This window comes from Balaenoptera musculus, chromosome 5 (genome assembly GCF_009873245.2).
Source record: "Balaenoptera musculus isolate JJ_BM4_2016_0621 chromosome 5, mBalMus1.pri.v3, whole genome shotgun sequence".
In the NCBI taxonomy this organism is placed as follows: Eukaryota; Metazoa; Chordata; class Mammalia; order Artiodactyla; family Balaenopteridae; genus Balaenoptera; species Balaenoptera musculus.
In genome coordinates this window covers 21,539,019-21,556,615 of record NC_045789.1, presented here as the reverse complement: position 1 = coordinate 21,556,615, position 17,597 = coordinate 21,539,019, and the positions used below count along the sequence as shown (strand labels likewise).

The following is a 17,597-nucleotide window of genomic DNA, read 5'->3' as shown; positions in this document are numbered from 1 at the left end:
AGGAATAAGGAGAGCAAAAATAATTTCAAGAATGAGGTGGGGATCAGCTCTGATACCAAGTTTTATGATGAATTTAATTATATGCTTCATAATATAACATATAAATTAAAAGACAAGCCATCAATTAAATAGACATTTGCAATGTATAAAACTGACAAATGTTACTATCCAGAATATATATATATATATATATATATATATATATATATATATATATATATACACGAAGAGAGAAAGAGAAATCTCCCAAAATTCAGTAAGAAAAAAATAACCAACATAAATAAATGAAGACTATTAAATGTAAGTTCACTGAGGAAAAATGAAATGTAAATAAACAGAGGAAAAATGCTCAACTATATCTGTAATGACAATGTCAATTAAAAAGTGAGATACCACTTCACACCTGTCAGATTGCAAAAAATATATTTAACTCACAATTCTTAACATAGAAAAGATATGGAACAATGGCACAATACTGCTGGTAGAATTATTTATAAATTAGTAAAAGTATTTTTCACAGAAATTTGAAAATATCTAGCACTACAGAATAAGTACATACCTGTTTAACTCAGAAATTCTATTGGTAATTGTATCTCCTGAGGAATTATAACATATATGCATAGGAATCCATATGCAAGAATGTTCATCATAGAATTAATTGCAACAATAAAACATTTGAAAACATTATTACCCATTAATAATAATGGGTAATAATGGAGAACAGATACATACTGTGGTATAGTCAAACAATTCAATGTTATAGAATATTTCAAATGAATGACCTAGATCTACATAAAGACATGTATAAATATTAAAAAAATTAATACTGGGCAAAAATAGTACATTGAAGAAAAAGTGTGATTATCATTTACACAAAATCTACAAAATTGCACATGACTGTATATGAATTAAGGAAACAAATATATGTAGTAAAAGAATGAAGAACTGCAAGGGAATGGTCATCAAGAAGTTTAATTAAAGTAATGGTTACTTTTCAAGTGTATGGAATCACAAAGGGAAACAGAGATATTCGACTATATCTGTAGAATTTTGCTTCTTATAAAAAAAGATCTGAAGCAAATGTGACAAAATGTTAAGATCTGGCAATCCTAAATGACAGGTACAGGTGTTTTTTATATTATTTTCTGTATTTTTCTGCATGTTTAAATTATTTGATGATATAAAAAGAAACAACTCAGTGACAGTCAGTTCTCCTCTACTCAGATAGCCAATGAGCTATTTTCTGTGAACCTAAAGATATTACAAGTCCAAGATAAATCCTAGGGCCACAGTGACTACTACATGTGTACTGAATATCCACTTACATGCTCCTCATTTCACAGACATTTTAGGAGATAATATACTGAATTAATATTTCCACATGTCGCTGGTGATCATACGCTGCCCTGTTTCAGATTAAGATATTACTACCTTTTGTAAATGGTTAAACATTTTGACATGCTTTTCTAGAAACTGGCATGGGCTTTATTAAACCATTCTCCTTTCTAGGTGAAGGTACATGATCTGCCTCAAAGTAACCTAGTTTCCTTTTCCCCAGACTGCTACTTCCAGAGATTTAACCTGCAACTCCAGCCACTTTTAAAAACAAGCTATACTACTTATTTTTTCCTATCAATAACAAGAGATCCTCAGCATTACCCAGCCTTTGAAAGGGTTCAGAAGAGAAGTTAGGGAAATTCACATACCTGCTGCAGTTTAAGACTGATAAGACTCTGGAATATGGCTTGAAACTCAGGGTAGGGGAGAGCTACAGAAGGACTAAAGCAACTGTGTTAGTCCAGGTGTGCTGTTCTACCTCACCACTACACCAAGTCAAGTCATTCAAACTGATTTCATGGTGGCTCAGACCGTGTGTGTGTATACAGACAATTACAACCAAAAGGGAAGCTGCTCACAGTGATACTCTTATTTTAAGGGATGCACTCTGATATTTTCTATTCTAGTATCTTACATATCAGAAACATTGTCTGTTATGATCTCCTATATTGATTTCAGAAGCCCTGATGATTCACACACTAGAAAGTTGTTATGAATTATTTCTCTGACTGTTATGTTCAAAATGCATGTATGATACAATTGCATTAATATATCAAGTTCATTTGGAAACCTTTTATTATATTCTACTTCCAGGGAGAACTTTTTCAGTGGAAAATTCTTATCAGTGGAAAATGGTATTTTTAATTCAATTATGAAGCATTACAGGGTAAGAGAACATTAAAGCAGATTTGATTTCCTGTACACTTTCTATCTTATCTCTGCAACACTCCCACCCCCCTCAACTTTGCCTGACTAAGGGAAAAAAAGTAAATGAGGAAGTTTATTGGCTAGACAGAAGTGAAAATGACCAAGACATAGTGGCACAGAATAGCAATTTACTTATTATAAATGAAGTGACAGGGACTAAATCCAGAATTTACCAGAATCAACTTGGAAAAGAAAAGAGGATGGAATAATAATAAGATAAATAGTTTTGATTAACATAGCATTTAATTTCATATTTTTAAAGAACCATAGGTATCTGTGGGTAGTTCCATGTCTCCTCCTTAGGATAGGTCAATACTCAAGTATGCTCTGTCAGTTCCTTATGATTATTTCCCCTCACAATGTCCTAACCTCCAATTTATTTCAGCTAAAATATAGAGTAATAAATAAATGTTTAATAAATGAAACATTTCACCAAATAATTGGAGAACTGTCTCCAGAGATAGACATTCGGAAATACACCCAATTCATTGTTTGCTGAATTTACCTCTCAGAATATCTCTAGTGGTGTTTCTAGAGAAGTTCTTCAACAACCTACCATTAATTCCACTTTATGTATAAAGGCTTCTCAAATCTTATCATCAGTTTAACTTAAACATTATGATAATATAGGTGCAAGGTCTTAAAGACCAGATATTCTGAGGCTGACATTGATCCAAGATTATAGGGCCAAGGAGGCAAGCGAAACATGAGTTCAGCCATATTCATGTCTATCTTGCATATTTTATTATGTAATTTGTATTATGTTATTTTGCACTTCCACTACGAATTAGAACCTAATGTTATGTTATTTGCTTGTTATGGGTTTAATAGCATCTGCCATCTAGCAATAGCCAGCAATATGGTTTCTGAATGAATTACCTAGATTATATTGAACTTTCCATTTTTAGCTTCTTTTTAAAAATGCAATTTTTTATAAAAATATTTTTTCAAATACAGAATAATCATTACATTCTAAGAATGGTTCAAAATTTTCATATGCTATTAACTTTCTAACCTTTGTAAAGAGAGAGTAATATGAAGCCATTAGGGATCGATAAACTTGGCTGCCCACTGGAATCATCTGGGAAACTTTAAAAAGTACTGATAGCTGGAACCCACTCCCAGATTCTTCATTAATTTGGGGGGTGTGGCTTAGGCATGGGATATTCTCAAGGCTCTGCAGTTAATTATAATATGCACCAAGTTTGAGAACCACTGCTCTAAACCCTTGATGCTCAGTGAAAGGTCTGAGGACTAACGGCATCAGCTTTACCTGGAAGCTTGTTTCAAAAGCAGAAGCTTGACTGTACCCCATACCTATTGAATCAGATCCACATGATCAGGTGCTCCAATTTAACCAATCCAGAATTCTTTTTCTATAAAAATAAAGGACCAAGTCTATTCCATCCTTTCCAACTCTAAAATTCATATCCTACAACCTAAATGAGACACTGAGAAGCACTTTCAAACCCACCTTGAATTCTTTATCTATAAAATGAGAGACCACAGCCATCCTCTCCTCTCCAACCCCCCAATTCTCGTTCCACAACCCTAAACAAATATAATGCTGAAGGGATTTGTAAAGTTGTGTAATAATTCCATCTTCATACCTTTGGATACACTTTCTCTTCCTTAGAATTGCTGTTTCCTTTCTCTTTTCTCACTGAGACACATAATTCAAGACCTAGGTAAAATCCCACCTCCTTTAGGAAGCATATCCTGAAGAATAATCCAGCTTTTCTCTAAAATTCTTTTGGCAGTATAATGAATTCCATGAAGTGTAGTACCTTGTTTCTTTCTATTATTACATATATATTATCTTGTTTCTCCAGTTAAATGATGAGTGTCTTAAGTGAGAGATCATGTCCTGTTCCTTTTCTATCCCAACCTAATGTCTAACCTTTGTAAGTGAATTGTGTTGTTAAAATGTATATGGGAAATAAAAATAAGTTTGCACTACTATCACAAATTATTATTCAAAACTAGCCTACCATTGACCTTTCCCCATAATGTAACCTCACCATACATAATGCAGGTTCTAGCACATCTGGGTGAATCACAGTCGGCTGTGCCTTAAGGCTCCTATTCTTTTCTTCCCGCTTCCCTCAGGCCTGCCAGCCTGATGATAAAACTGCTTCAAATAGCACAGAAAATATACAGAAAAAAATCTCTGCTCATTAGTCCTACAGTATGCCTACAGGAGACCTCTAATATCCTTTTGCTCCATGCCTGTCTTACTCACCATTACATCTCCATCATAGTGTTTGGCACATACTGGGCATATAAACGTATTATAAACAATGTGTCAACCAACTACGCAGGAACAAACTAATATAGAAAGTATGCTACTGAGCTCGTGATAACATTTAGAAGTATGATTTTTTTATAGTAACTCCTATATATGCTTTTCTTTATATATGTATATATATATTTATATGATAAAAATAATATGTAGTCATTGTACAAAACACAGATAAAGCAAACTGAAAAAATGTAATCTCCGAAATTGCACAACCCAAACATAACTGTTAGCAAATGCATATCTGTCCAGACCACCAATTTATATATATGTATATATATATACATATATATAAACATATGCTATTAAACATATGTACTTTTTCAAACAGAGGATCACACTCTATCTACTGCTGTATACCCTGCTTTTATTCGATTAAGTATATATCAAAGCATCACTCCAGCCAGCAAATCAATTTATGATAAAATTTGTTTATGACAGTTGCATTAACAGATGCACCAAAATTTATTTGATCAGTTACTTATCTTTGGAAGTTATTTCCATTTTTGGTAATGATAAATAATGCTATGATGAACAATTTTCATCACACATTATCCAAATATTTCCTTAGAATAAAAACCACTTCTCTCACCAGGGGATGGGAATTGTCAAAACATTTCATCAGCAATGCTATATCCTTTGCTATAATATTTATTAAGTAGTTACATACACTGAAATGTGACAAATAGAATAATTGATGCATTTGGAAAATACTCACATTCTTTTTGAGGGTAGATTTCAGTTTGGAGTGATCGGAACTCATAATATGGTATCTCCTGTTTGAATGTTGATGTGAGAATATGATCAAGTTCGTCAATGTCATTCTGTTTTCAAATGAAAAGGAAATTTTTTCTTAGTTCAGTTATATACAGAGAAACTCATCTAAGTGTAATATAATAGAAAATTATTGACTGGAGTAAATACTGGGTAATCTTTAATAATACTTACACCTTTTTTTTAAAGACTAATATAAAACATTAGGGACTTGCCTAAAAGCCAATTATTAGAATAACTGAAGAACGGATGCAAGAAATAAGTCTTTGCTTTTGGATGAGTTAATGTACTTAAATACTCACTAATTTTAGAAGAGCATAACAGGAGGTCAATGATAACGCTGAAATTTGTTTCAATAATAAATTCTGTTAAAATACATGTTACATTTTAATAAATGAAATAATAAAATGATGAGTCTGATTCTTCACCTTAAGGGTTAGCAATGGAATAGTCTTAAATAGATTATTTTATTTCTGTGTCAAAGTGAGGGAGAATATTCATCTTGGCCTATTTTTCCCCTTTAAATATAAAATAACTATGTATCAATTTTATTTCCCTAATCTGAACATTTTGGGAGGAGCCATGCAGAATCTAAGTGTTCTACTACCAATGACATAACCTATTGCAAAGGCCACCGTTCTTTTGAACTGAGTTTTGTGAAGCAATGGCTGGGACCAAATCGACGTGCAACATAGTTGATTAAAGCTGAGGAAGTGGGCCAATCAACAAAGCCATGGGGTGGAGAGAGAACTGTGGAACAAAAGTGTCCAATAAAGACGTTTGAAATGATTTCCAAATAAATTTTACATATCGCCAATATGGAGTCACGGAAATTAAATGACTGGATTGAAAAAAAAAAAGATGTTACTCTATTTCTTCATTTTTCAATAATCTGGGCACCTCAAATAATAAAGTGGTTCAGACCTTTCTGGATTTTCTAAAAGTCCTACCTAGAAGTGGAGAGAAAGGATGAAAGTCTTTTTCTTAACATATAGCTATGGAATGCAAAGCAAAACCCAACATTAATCGACTTAATGCTATGAACTATGTGAAGCCCTTTGCTCCGGATCATTTATTAAAAAAAAAAAAATGCAGATGGAGGGGAGATGAGACAACAAGCTCTGCCATCAAGACATTCAGGGACTTGTCATTGTTTTTGGGCAATGAACTGAGTTCTAGTTACTATTATACAAAATCTCTATGGGTCAGGTACAGGGCAGACAAAAAGGGAAGTGGCTCAATTCCACAGAGGAAGAAATGGTCAGGAAAGGCTCTATGGAGGAGATGACCTAAGTAGAGATTGCTATGCAAATAAGGAGCTCTGGACTAAAGGCACAAATTGCATATAGTCAGGGAGGTGTCACGGAGCATGACCTGGTTAAGGATTTCAAGAACTTCCATAAGACTGCAGAAGAATGAGAGAGAGGAAGTGGGCATTTCAAAAAGTGCCTTGTATGTCTGACAAAAAGATTTTAATTCATCAAGCAACAAGGAGTTATTTAAGGCCTACAATACGTAACATGGATATGTTTGTTATGTGGAGTAAATTAAGCTTATTTAAGTATCAGCATAACTATGACTGCTTATGTGGTTGAATATTGCTATTGAGCGGGACCTATTCTGTAAATAATGTTGTGAAAACTTTATATTAGAGTAATTATTACTCAGTCTTTTCAGGAAGTCTTTGATAGGAACGGTGGGGCAAAACATTACTGGCAATATATTTGCACATTCTTTATGCTAAAGCTCAAAAAGAATATGTTTTAGCTATAGGACTTGATAAAAGGAATTAAGAAGTTATAAAAACCCTAACATTAGTTTATAGTTTCTTAAAAACTTGTGTCAATGGCCATGAGAGTTCTGCATAGGCTATTATCTCGTCCTTGACATTTTTAAATAAAGAGATAAACTTACTATTTCTTCCCCAAAGTGTACAAGATTTAATGAGTAGAGATTAGTGTGTCATAGAGTTACTACACTCTTGTATAAGTTAGGCATAAGACAACCTCTGGGGTTCCTTCAGCTCTGAAATTCTGAGACATAGAGAATTCAAAAGAGCATGAGTTCCCAGGAGGAATCTTAGAAGTACAATTTCTCACCCAGAGGCACTACGACACTTTAATGTGAGAAATGCTACAGCTTGTATCATTGAACTTTTAAAATGAAGTAGAAGCGTTCTTAGAATCAGAACAAAAGCTCTCACTATGCAGAAAAGGATATTTAATTAATTAAGAAAGAGTGCAGATACCCTTTAATATTCTAGCCTATGATAACTAGCTGAATCACTTCTGTTTTCAATTTCATAATCATGCTACTAGTATTATACTTGCATATAAATAAACTGTATAGAACACAAAACAAAGGTGTGAAAAATCACAGAAATGGTTACTAACATAATCCCCAAAGAATTTCTCCCCAGAAGATACCCTAACTAGAAAACCTGATTTGAGTAGTTATGCTTCTTTTTAAATTTCAAGGATGAAAATAGGCATCATTTCTAAACATTGGCATCGAAATTGGAAAATGCCATAAATTTTTCTCTCCTTAAAATAAATTGTGCAACCCTAAGAATACTTGATGAGGCTGGCACAACTGTTCTCCAAGCAGAAAAATTAAAATGGAGTAGTTTAATATTTGTTCAGCAAAATTCACAACCAACCTAAGACATTAGTTATAAATGAGCAACTTGATATGAAAATAAGAGCAGAATAAAATGATAAAATTATATTGACAGTAGTGTTTGGTTTTAGGAAAAATTAAACATACATAAATAATATAAACATATATACATAAGCATGCACACATAGATCTCTATTTATCAAGAATATGAGAAAAAGAAAGCAGAAAAACTAATATACAAAATAGACAAAAAAATTAAATAGACAGAAGAATAATTATAAAATAATGAAGTAAACATATGACTTTTTCCAAGGGAATTTTTTCAGTGCTCTGTGGTGGAATGTGGGATTGATGAATGTACTCAAAAAGTAATTTGCATATATATTTATAGATCACAATTCTATTTGAATATGAAGATGTTATATACATATATACTTATTTCTATAAGCAACTTTATTATAATGAATATTTCTTCCTAAAAGAGAAAAATATATAAAATATCTATTTTAAAAGATATTAGAATTATGGACTTTTACTTCTGGGAAGATGGAAGAGTTACACTTTCTCCTTTTCTTCTCCTTAAATACAATGGAAATGGTCAGATTTCAATAAAAAATCAACTATCATACAAGAAAAAAGAATCGGAAAGATCTCTTAACTGAATGAAAAGAGACAGTCAATAAATGCCAACACCAGATGAGAAGAATTTTGTAATTATCTGGCAAAGATTTTAAAACAGCCATGATAAAAATGTTTCAACAAGCAATAACACTCATTCTTGAAATAAATAAATAAAAAATAGAAGGTCTCAGCAAGGAAAAAGAAAGCCTCAACATGGAAATAGAAGGTATAAAAAATAACCAATTTGAAATTTTAGAACTGAAAAATGTAATAATCAAAATAACACCTCAGTGGATGGGCTCAACAGCAGAATGGAAGGATAGAGGACAGAATCAGTAAACTTAAAGCTAGAACAATAAAAAATACTCAACCTGTACAACAGAGAGAAAATAGACTGAAAAAAATAAATAGAGTGTGAGGTACTTGTGAGAGTATAACAAAAAATTTAACATTCATGTAATTTAGAGTCCCAGGAGGAGAGGAGAAAGTGGGTAGGGATGAAAAAGTACACAAAGAAATAATGACTGAAGACATCCTGAATTTAGCAAGAGACAAACATACAAATTCAAGAAACTGAGCAAACCACAAACAGGTTAAACCCAAAGAATTACATGCTGAGAGACACCATAAGTTACTTCAACAATTAAGGACAAAGAAAAAAATTTGAAATAAGGGAGAGAGAAACAAAACCTTACTTACAGGGTAAAAACAATTAGAAACATAGTAGTAACCATAGATGTAGGAAAGAAGAGGCACAGTATTTGTCAAGTGCTAAAAGAAAAAGAAGTCTCAACCAAGAGTCTTATGCCTAGCAAAAACATCCTTCAGTAATGAAGGGGAAATTAGGACATTCTCAGATGAAGGGAAACTTAGGAAATTTGTTGCCAGCGGATATACCCTAAAACAAGGAATAAACAAGTTCTCTAAACAGTAAGGGTATGATAAAAAAAGAATCGTGGAACAGGGGTAAGGAAGAAAGAACACAGTAAATTAAAAAAATAGGTAAGTACAATAGGCTTTCCTCCTCCTCTTGAGTTTTCTAAATTATGTTTGGTGTTTGAAGCAAAAACTAAAATACTGTCTGATGTGGTTCTAAATGTATGTAGATGGAATATCTAAGGCATTTATATCATAAATGGGGTAACGGTAGAGGGAAAGAAAGGGAGATGAGATTTCAATACTTCACTCAAACAGGTAAAATGAGGACATAGGTAGACTGTGATAAGTTATGAATATATAACACTGTCTAGAGCAACCACTAAAAGAGATGTGCAAAGAGATGTACTCAAAACACAAGAGAAAAATCAAAATAGAAATCTTAAAAAAAATTTTAAGTAAAACACAGTAAGGCAAGAAAAACCCCAGATAAATAAAAAGCAGAGAGCAAACTAAAACCAAAAAATAAAATGGCAGACTAAAGCCCTAACATACCAATTATTACATTAAATGTAAATGGTCTAAACATACCAATTAAGACAGCGATTTGTAGAGTGGATTAAAAACATGATCTAGTTACATGCTCTCTTTAAGAGACTGACTTCAAATCACCAGTATGGACAGATAAAGGTGAAAGGATAAAATATATATATATATATATATATATATATATATTTATATATATATATATATATATATATATAAATATATATATATATATATATATAAATATATATATATATCATGCAATCATTACAAAGGAAAGCATGAGTAGCTATATTAATTTTAGAAAAAGTAGACATTGTAGCAAAGAAGGTTACCAAAAACAGAAAGAGACATTATATACTGATAAAAGGATCAATCCACCAAGAAGACATAATAATCCTAAATGTGTATGCACCAAAGCTGCAAAAATATGTGAGGTAAAAACTGACAGAACTGATAGGAGAAATAGACAAATTTATAACTATATTTGGAGACATAAATATGTCTTTCAAAAATGGATAGAACACATGGACAGAAAATCAGCAAGAATATAGAAAAACTCAACAAACTCAATACACTATCATCCAATGATCTGACCAACAAGGAACTAAACAACATTTTTAGAACATTCCATCCAACAATAGCAGAATACACATTCTCTCCAAGTGCCTGTGGAACATAAATGATAATAGAGCACCTCCTGGGATATAAACAAATTTAAAATAATTTAAATCAGGGCTTCCCTGGTGGCGCAGTGGTTGGGAGTCTGCCTGCCAGTGCAGAGGACACGGGTTCGAGCCCTGGTCTGGGAGGATCCCACATGCCGCGGAGCAACTAGGCCCGTGAGCCACAACTACTGAGCCTGCGCGTCTGGAGCCTGTGCGCCACAACAAGAGAGGCCGCGACAGTGAGAGGCCCGCGCACTGCGATGAAGAGTGGCCTCCGCTCACCACAGCTGGAGAAGGCCCTCGCACAGAAACGAAGACCCAACACAGCCAAAAATAAATAAATAAATTTATAAAATAATTTAAATCATAAATGTTTTCTGACTACATGAAATCAAAGTAGAAATCCATAACATAAATATAATGGGAAAGTCTCCAAACATTTGGATGGCAAACAATACTTCTAAATAATCCAGAATCAAAGAATAAATCTCATGGGAAATGAAAAAATAGATTAAACTCAATGAAAGTGAAATATAACATATAAAAATTTGTGAAACACAGCTGAAGCAGGGCTGAAAGAAAATTTTATAGCACAAAATACATATATTAAAAAAGAGAAAAAATTCTCAAACCAATTATCTAGGCTTGCACTTCAAGAATCTAGAAAAATATTACAATAAGTTCTAAGCAAGCAGAACGAAGAAAATAATAAATACAGTGTAGAAATCAATTAACTTGAAAATATTAAAATAGGAAAAAATCAATATAACAAAGAGTTGATTTTTTTGAAAGATCAATAAAATTGACAAACTTCCAGAAAGACTAACAAAGAAAAAAGAGAGAACATATAAATGACAAATATCGTGAATGAAATAAGAGATACCACTAGAGACCCTGCAGACATCAAAAGGATAATAAGGGAGTACTATGAACAACCCCAAACACATAAATTCGACACGTTAGATGAAATGGACAAATTCCTTGTAAAAACGTACTACCAAATGCACGATCTCTATTTTTCTACAAATTTCACAAATACATGTGAATCTGAAATTTCTAGTAATTAAAGTTTAATTAAATACAAACAAACCAGAAAAAAAACAGAAGATATTCATTACACAAAGCTGAATTCCTTGAGGTGAATAGCTGTTTACATAGGAGCACTCCTTCAAAGTTTGATTTGCTCTTTCTTGGATGAGGGGTGTGGACACCTTTTTTTGAGCATGACAGCATTGAGAGACTGTCCTTACAAGGATTTTAGAGCACTGTAATGTAAGCAGTTGGGAGATATTTAAGATGCATGGGGTGATGTGAAAGGGTGTATATCTTAGGTGTAGGATAAATGTATACAATGAAATAGACTCAAAGAATCTTAAGTAATAATAATAACTATCACATGTTAAGCACTTATAATGTGTTAGGTTTTATATAGTTTATCTCTTATAACATTCCTGAATGGTAGATTTTTTTAAATGCCTATTTTTTTAGATGTTATTATCATGGTACAAAAAATCAGTTACAGCCAAAATTGCAGAGCTGATAAGTAGTAGATTTTAACTTATGGCTTCACATTCTAAACACACTATGTTTCACAATACTACTTTCTAGTCATGGAGGAAAGAATAAAATCTGAAATAGAATTTAAGTAAAACAACGAATAAATTGCGGTCCCATGGTTTCAAAATGGACACTGTAGTTCCAAACATCATATTCATATTTAGCCAAAAGAGGGAGAAAAGGGGCATAGATGGAGGGAAAATGGGGGAAGGTGGCTATTGTGAGCCACAGCTCTAAAGATGTCCCCTTGGTCTCACTGCCTAAAACTGTCTCACATGACCATCTCTAGCTTCACGGGTGGTTAAAAATGTTGTGAGAATCTGGCTTTCTCAGCTTCAATAGTAGAGTGAGGCAAGGAAAAGGGCTTTTAAATATTGATGTTGGGTGAAGAAACCTATAGGGATGATCACAGAATACTGTTATTTTTTTAATCTGGTAGAGAAATACAATAATAGTAAAGAATCTTGATTAACAAGAGAAATGATTTCAGTGAAATAACCACAGGAGGGTTGTGAAATGTTTGTAATAGGAGACAAAAATCCATCAAATAGCATTTTACTCTTTACCTTCAGGTATCTAAAAGGAAAGCCAATGGTTGAGCTAAAAACATCTTGTTTTTCTTATTATAATGAATTGCTATGCTTGTTTAAGTTCCACCAGTAAAAGAAAAATAAGAAAATAACTTCATTTGTTCCATTGTTCATAATGTGTGCTATGAAAGCGAGCCAAAATAGCCATTTAAAGGAGAATTTTATATATAGTTTACATAACCTATCTTTTTTTTTTCTTTTAATTTTATAGCTACTTTATTTATTTATTTATTTATTTTTGTCTGTGTTGGGTCTTCGGTTCGTGTGAGGGCTTTCTCTAGTTACGGCAAGCGGGGGCCACTCTTCATCGCGGTGCGGGGACCGCTCTTCATCGCGGTGCGTGGGCCTTTCACTATCGCGGCCCCTCTCGTTGCGGGGCACAGGCTCCAGACGCGCAGGCTCAGTAGTTGTGGCTCACGGGCCCAGCCGCTCCGTGGCATGTGGGATCTTCCCAGACCAGGGCTCGAACCCGTGTCCCCTGCATTAGCAGGCAGATTCTCAACCACTGCGCCACCAGGGAAGCCCTACATAACCTATCTTAAACACAATTTTCTCCTGCAGCTTGTAAAGAGAATGATAGGTCAGAGAGCAGAGCAAATACTTTCTAGGGTTATAAAAAGCCTTTCTTTTTTACTTTATGAGTATTCAACTCCAAGCAGTTAATGTAAAAGAATAATCTAAGTAAGTAAACTGGGCTAAGATAAAAGGGATATGTTCCTTTGTCAAATTAATTTTTCTAAGTTTTGAGTGAGTCATTTCTTAGAATTTCAACATGTCTGTGACTACATTTGCAAAAATAAATGTAAGAATATAAAGCAATGCAATTTAACACTTCCTTCAAATAGTTTATATTTATTATTGATTAGGTATTCATATAGTTGTAGAATCTCTTTAAATAACTTGAAAATAATTATAACAGGAAGAAAATATGTTTTGAGATCTGAGAAACCTGTGCTGGCATGCCTGCTCAGGAATCATCAGCTGTGGACCTTAATAATACTTACCTGACAGAATTACTTAGGAGTTTAAATGAGTAAATATGTAAAATCTCCAGTAAATCTTAATTCCCTTTTCTCAGAATACTTTTATGTGAGCCCTCAGATATAACTCACGAAATGTAATCATTGTGATTTAGAAAAGTGTATATCTATTCATGAGGAGAATCACTCCCCAAACTAGCCTTTGCACTGACTGAACAAATAATTTAGTTTGTTTTTTCTTTCTAAATTTTTAAATTAAGTAACACATCTTTAAAACTAGTTAGAATGTAGGTTTTATATTGTAATACAGGGATGCAAAATGCCAGAGGCTTAAGAAAGATAGATGCCCATTTCTCTTTAACATAAAAATCTGGAATGAGGCAGTTCAGGGCTGATGTCATGGCTCCCTGATCACGGGATCCAGGCTCTATTTTGTTTTACCAGTATATACCATTTTCATGGTTCTGGATGGTTCATCCATCATTCCCTTGTTAGCACTGCAGCCAGTCCAAGGAAAGAGACAGTGAGGGGGAGAGAATGACTGCGCCCTTCTTTTAAGGACATGATCAGAAATTTGTACAAATCACTTCCACTGACACGCCATTGGCTATTAGTTAGTTATATGACTACACCTAGCTGCAAGGGAGTCAGGAAGTGCAATAATTACCTGGGTGGTCATGTGCCCAGATAAAAGTTATATCGCCATGTAAGAAAGGAAAAAGAAATACTAGGGAACAATTAGCAGTTTCTGCCCTCTCCATCAACAATGCAAAATGCATAAACATCATAATTATGCAAAGGCAATTGATAAAAGTTAAAAAAAAGAAAAACACTCTTCTAGACCACTGACTGAAGCTTGACTGTGCTGAAATTTTCAACTGGACCCCACCTGCACCCCCCTCACAAAATGTCAAAAAGTCTCAAAAATTTAATTTGACCAAACTTGAACAGACTCTTTAATGGAGATATTTAATGACATTAATGATGAAACAAACAGACAAACAAACAAAAAGCAAAGCTTTTCTATGGCAGGCATTAGATAGAGCAACCATAAGAAGCATGTCTTTTCTTACCCTTACCTCCCTCTAACAACTATTTTGTAACAACTTACTGTTAATATGTAATCAAATAAGGCAGTTTTAAAACAAATAGTGTACTAGCATATTCAAAGAAGCCTTCTCTAAATGATGCAATGATTTTCTGAAAATTTTTGGAAATTATTCTTTTGGGTTGTTTTAGATGCTAGTTTCCAAGACAGACAACAGAATTAGTCTCATCGTTTTACATTCGTTTGTTTTTTTTTTCTTTTGTTGTCCTTCCCTACTTTGCCCAGCTCTTTCTACTTCAGTCAAAAGCAGCACTGCTTTATCCAATAGCCCAATAACCTTCTCCAAAAGGGCTGTGCCTATGCTATCAGGAAGCCAGTGTCTGTTGGAACAAGGGTCTCTGACAGATGGATCACTTGAGGTTGGGTGGGAAACTTAATGTGTGATATGCTTTCACCCAACAAAATACGTACTGAGCAGCCGATGTGTCTGGCAGTGTTCTTGGTTCTGGACATGAAACGGGGAACTAAATAGATAGCATCTCTGCCCTTATTGACCCTGGAGTCTAATGAGAGGCAGATAATGAGAGGTAATTTGAGAAATATCACACACAGAGATGTCAAATTAGAATGTGATTGGTATCACAACGAGATATGCAGGGAGAAGTATGGAGCAGGGCAGGCTCCACTGAGGTAGAGATGCTGGATTAAAACTTGGAGTTAGAATTAATTAGATGAAGATCATGCTAGGGAAGGCGGACAGGAAGAGTGTTTCAGTTAGAGAGAGGAGCACATATAAAGGCCCTGGGGTAGGAGATTAGGAAGGAAAAGTTCAGGAAGTAAAGCAGACCAGCATTCCTGGAATGCAGAGGTGAGGCAGAGGATTAAGATTAAGCTGGAGAAAGAGAGGGGACAGTGACAGCAAGGTCATATTGTTCATGTTAAAGATTTTTAATCCATAAAACAACTGGAATCTATTGAAGTATCTGAGCAGGAGAATTACATGCTGAGGTCTTTCTTTTTAAAATAACCTCACAGACCAGGGACTTTACGGTGTGTGCAAAAACCTACAGTAGGGGACCAGTTAGGAGGCTAGCCTAGCAGTGTAGGCAAGAGGAAAATGTAGACTAAAGTGTCAGAACTGGAGAGATATGGAGAGAAGTGAGCAATATTTAGTAAGTAAAACTGATACGGCTTAGTAATGGATTGAATTTATAGGGCGAGAGAGTACAAGGTATGAGGAGACAGTTGTGTTTCTGGCTTTTAAACTAGATTGATGACGATGCATTTCATGAGTTAAGAGAACAGTGAGAGATGGGCTTAAAGGAAATCCGCATTTGGAGTATACCTCATAGGTCAATGAGATAACCTGCAGAGGAAATGGTCTATCAACAAAAGAAGGGTATCGAAGAACCAAAACTGAATCGATTTAAATTTTTATTTTCTAGATCTAGAAAGAAGAGATTGCAGAGGATATTGAGGAGGAAAGGGGAAGGATGTAGGAAGAAAACCAAGAACATATGTGTTCCTAGAAGCTAAGGAAAAAGATTATATCAAGAAAGTGAGTTTGGTCAATGGCGTTAATTGCTGCTGAAAAGTCAAGTTAAATTGAATGAAAAATTGTTCATTGGATTTGCTGGAAGGGACTTGAGCATAATTGACATATATTTGTGTGTTGCTACTTAATAAGGTTGATGACACTAAATGGCTGATCTTTGGAAAAAAATAATAAATTCTCAGAAATTGAATTTTACTTGTCAAAGATTTACTTTACTTCATGTCCTTTGTCTTGATACAGTTTAGTGTACAAGCACATTTCATGAATGCTAAACACAATTTAGACTTCCCAAATTATATTCCACTTTATTTCTTTATCTTATTGTTGATACTATTTAGTAAAGACACCCACAAGAATGCATAATGACTTTTAGAAAATGCAAACAAACACATTTTGCCACAAGGTTTTTTAGTCTTCTAATTTCCAAAGGGTTATTGATGATTTGGGGTTTGTTCCTACCTTCTTAGGAGTGAGCATTGTTAACTGTGTTTGACTTGTGCTTTGCTTTTCAGGATTGTTTAAAAATATTCCTTATGGTTGAAGATCTGGATGCTCTAAAGAACTGGATAGTAAAAGCACAAGGCTGCTCTTGGATGGGGGTGGTTATACGTAGTACTCACACCAGCACACAGACAACCTCAGCAAACGGCAGTCAAAGCCAGCCCCAGGAACAGGAAGAGAGGGAAATGTAAGAAGCAAGAGAAATGCTTCAGTTCGGGAGAAATAAAAAAATGAAGGAAGTATTTATTTCCATCAAGTGAGCAGAAACTATAAATTAAGAAATCATTAATAAAATACACTCTAAGCAGTAGCTAAACATAAATGAAAACATATGGGACCAATAACTATGAAAATGGACTGAGATGGCTTATAAGATAAGAATTGTAGAGAAACAACAGTATAGTTATGTCAACGGCTAAGTTAATGGCTATTTCCGCACTCAGAAATATTTATTTTTTTCTCATAAAAGCTGTTATATCTGCTGTTAAAGTTAACTAATTTATTTGTTTTTCTCTAAATAAATGGATGAGTGTACTAAGTTGTGTGTTCCTGTTTGATTCAATGATTTGTAACTGTGGTGAGTATAATCATTAAGTCTCAACTATCCTAATCAGGCATCATTAACTGTTGCTTGACCTAGCATAAAGGAGACACAGCACAAAGGAAATGTTGCTTGTTTTATCAGTAAAATACAAGCT

General features: G+C 33.9%; 1 protein-coding gene across 6 annotated transcripts in view; it reads right to left on the bottom strand.

The window, feature by feature from the left end:
* Positions 1–17,597, bottom strand: part of BANK1 (B cell scaffold protein with ankyrin repeats 1) — a 325,608-nt gene that overhangs the window by 199,628 nt on the left and 108,383 nt on the right. For all 6 annotated transcript variants that reach the window (XR_005019889.1, XM_036851937.1, XM_036851932.1 and 3 more), the window contains exon 6: positions 5,283–5,388. Coding sequence is in view for 5 of the 6 variants with exons in the window: in XM_036851937.1 (XP_036707832.1) it covers positions 5,283–5,388 (106 nt within the window). In the remaining variant the exon portion in view is untranslated. The remainder of the gene's footprint in view (positions 1–5,282; positions 5,389–17,597) is intronic.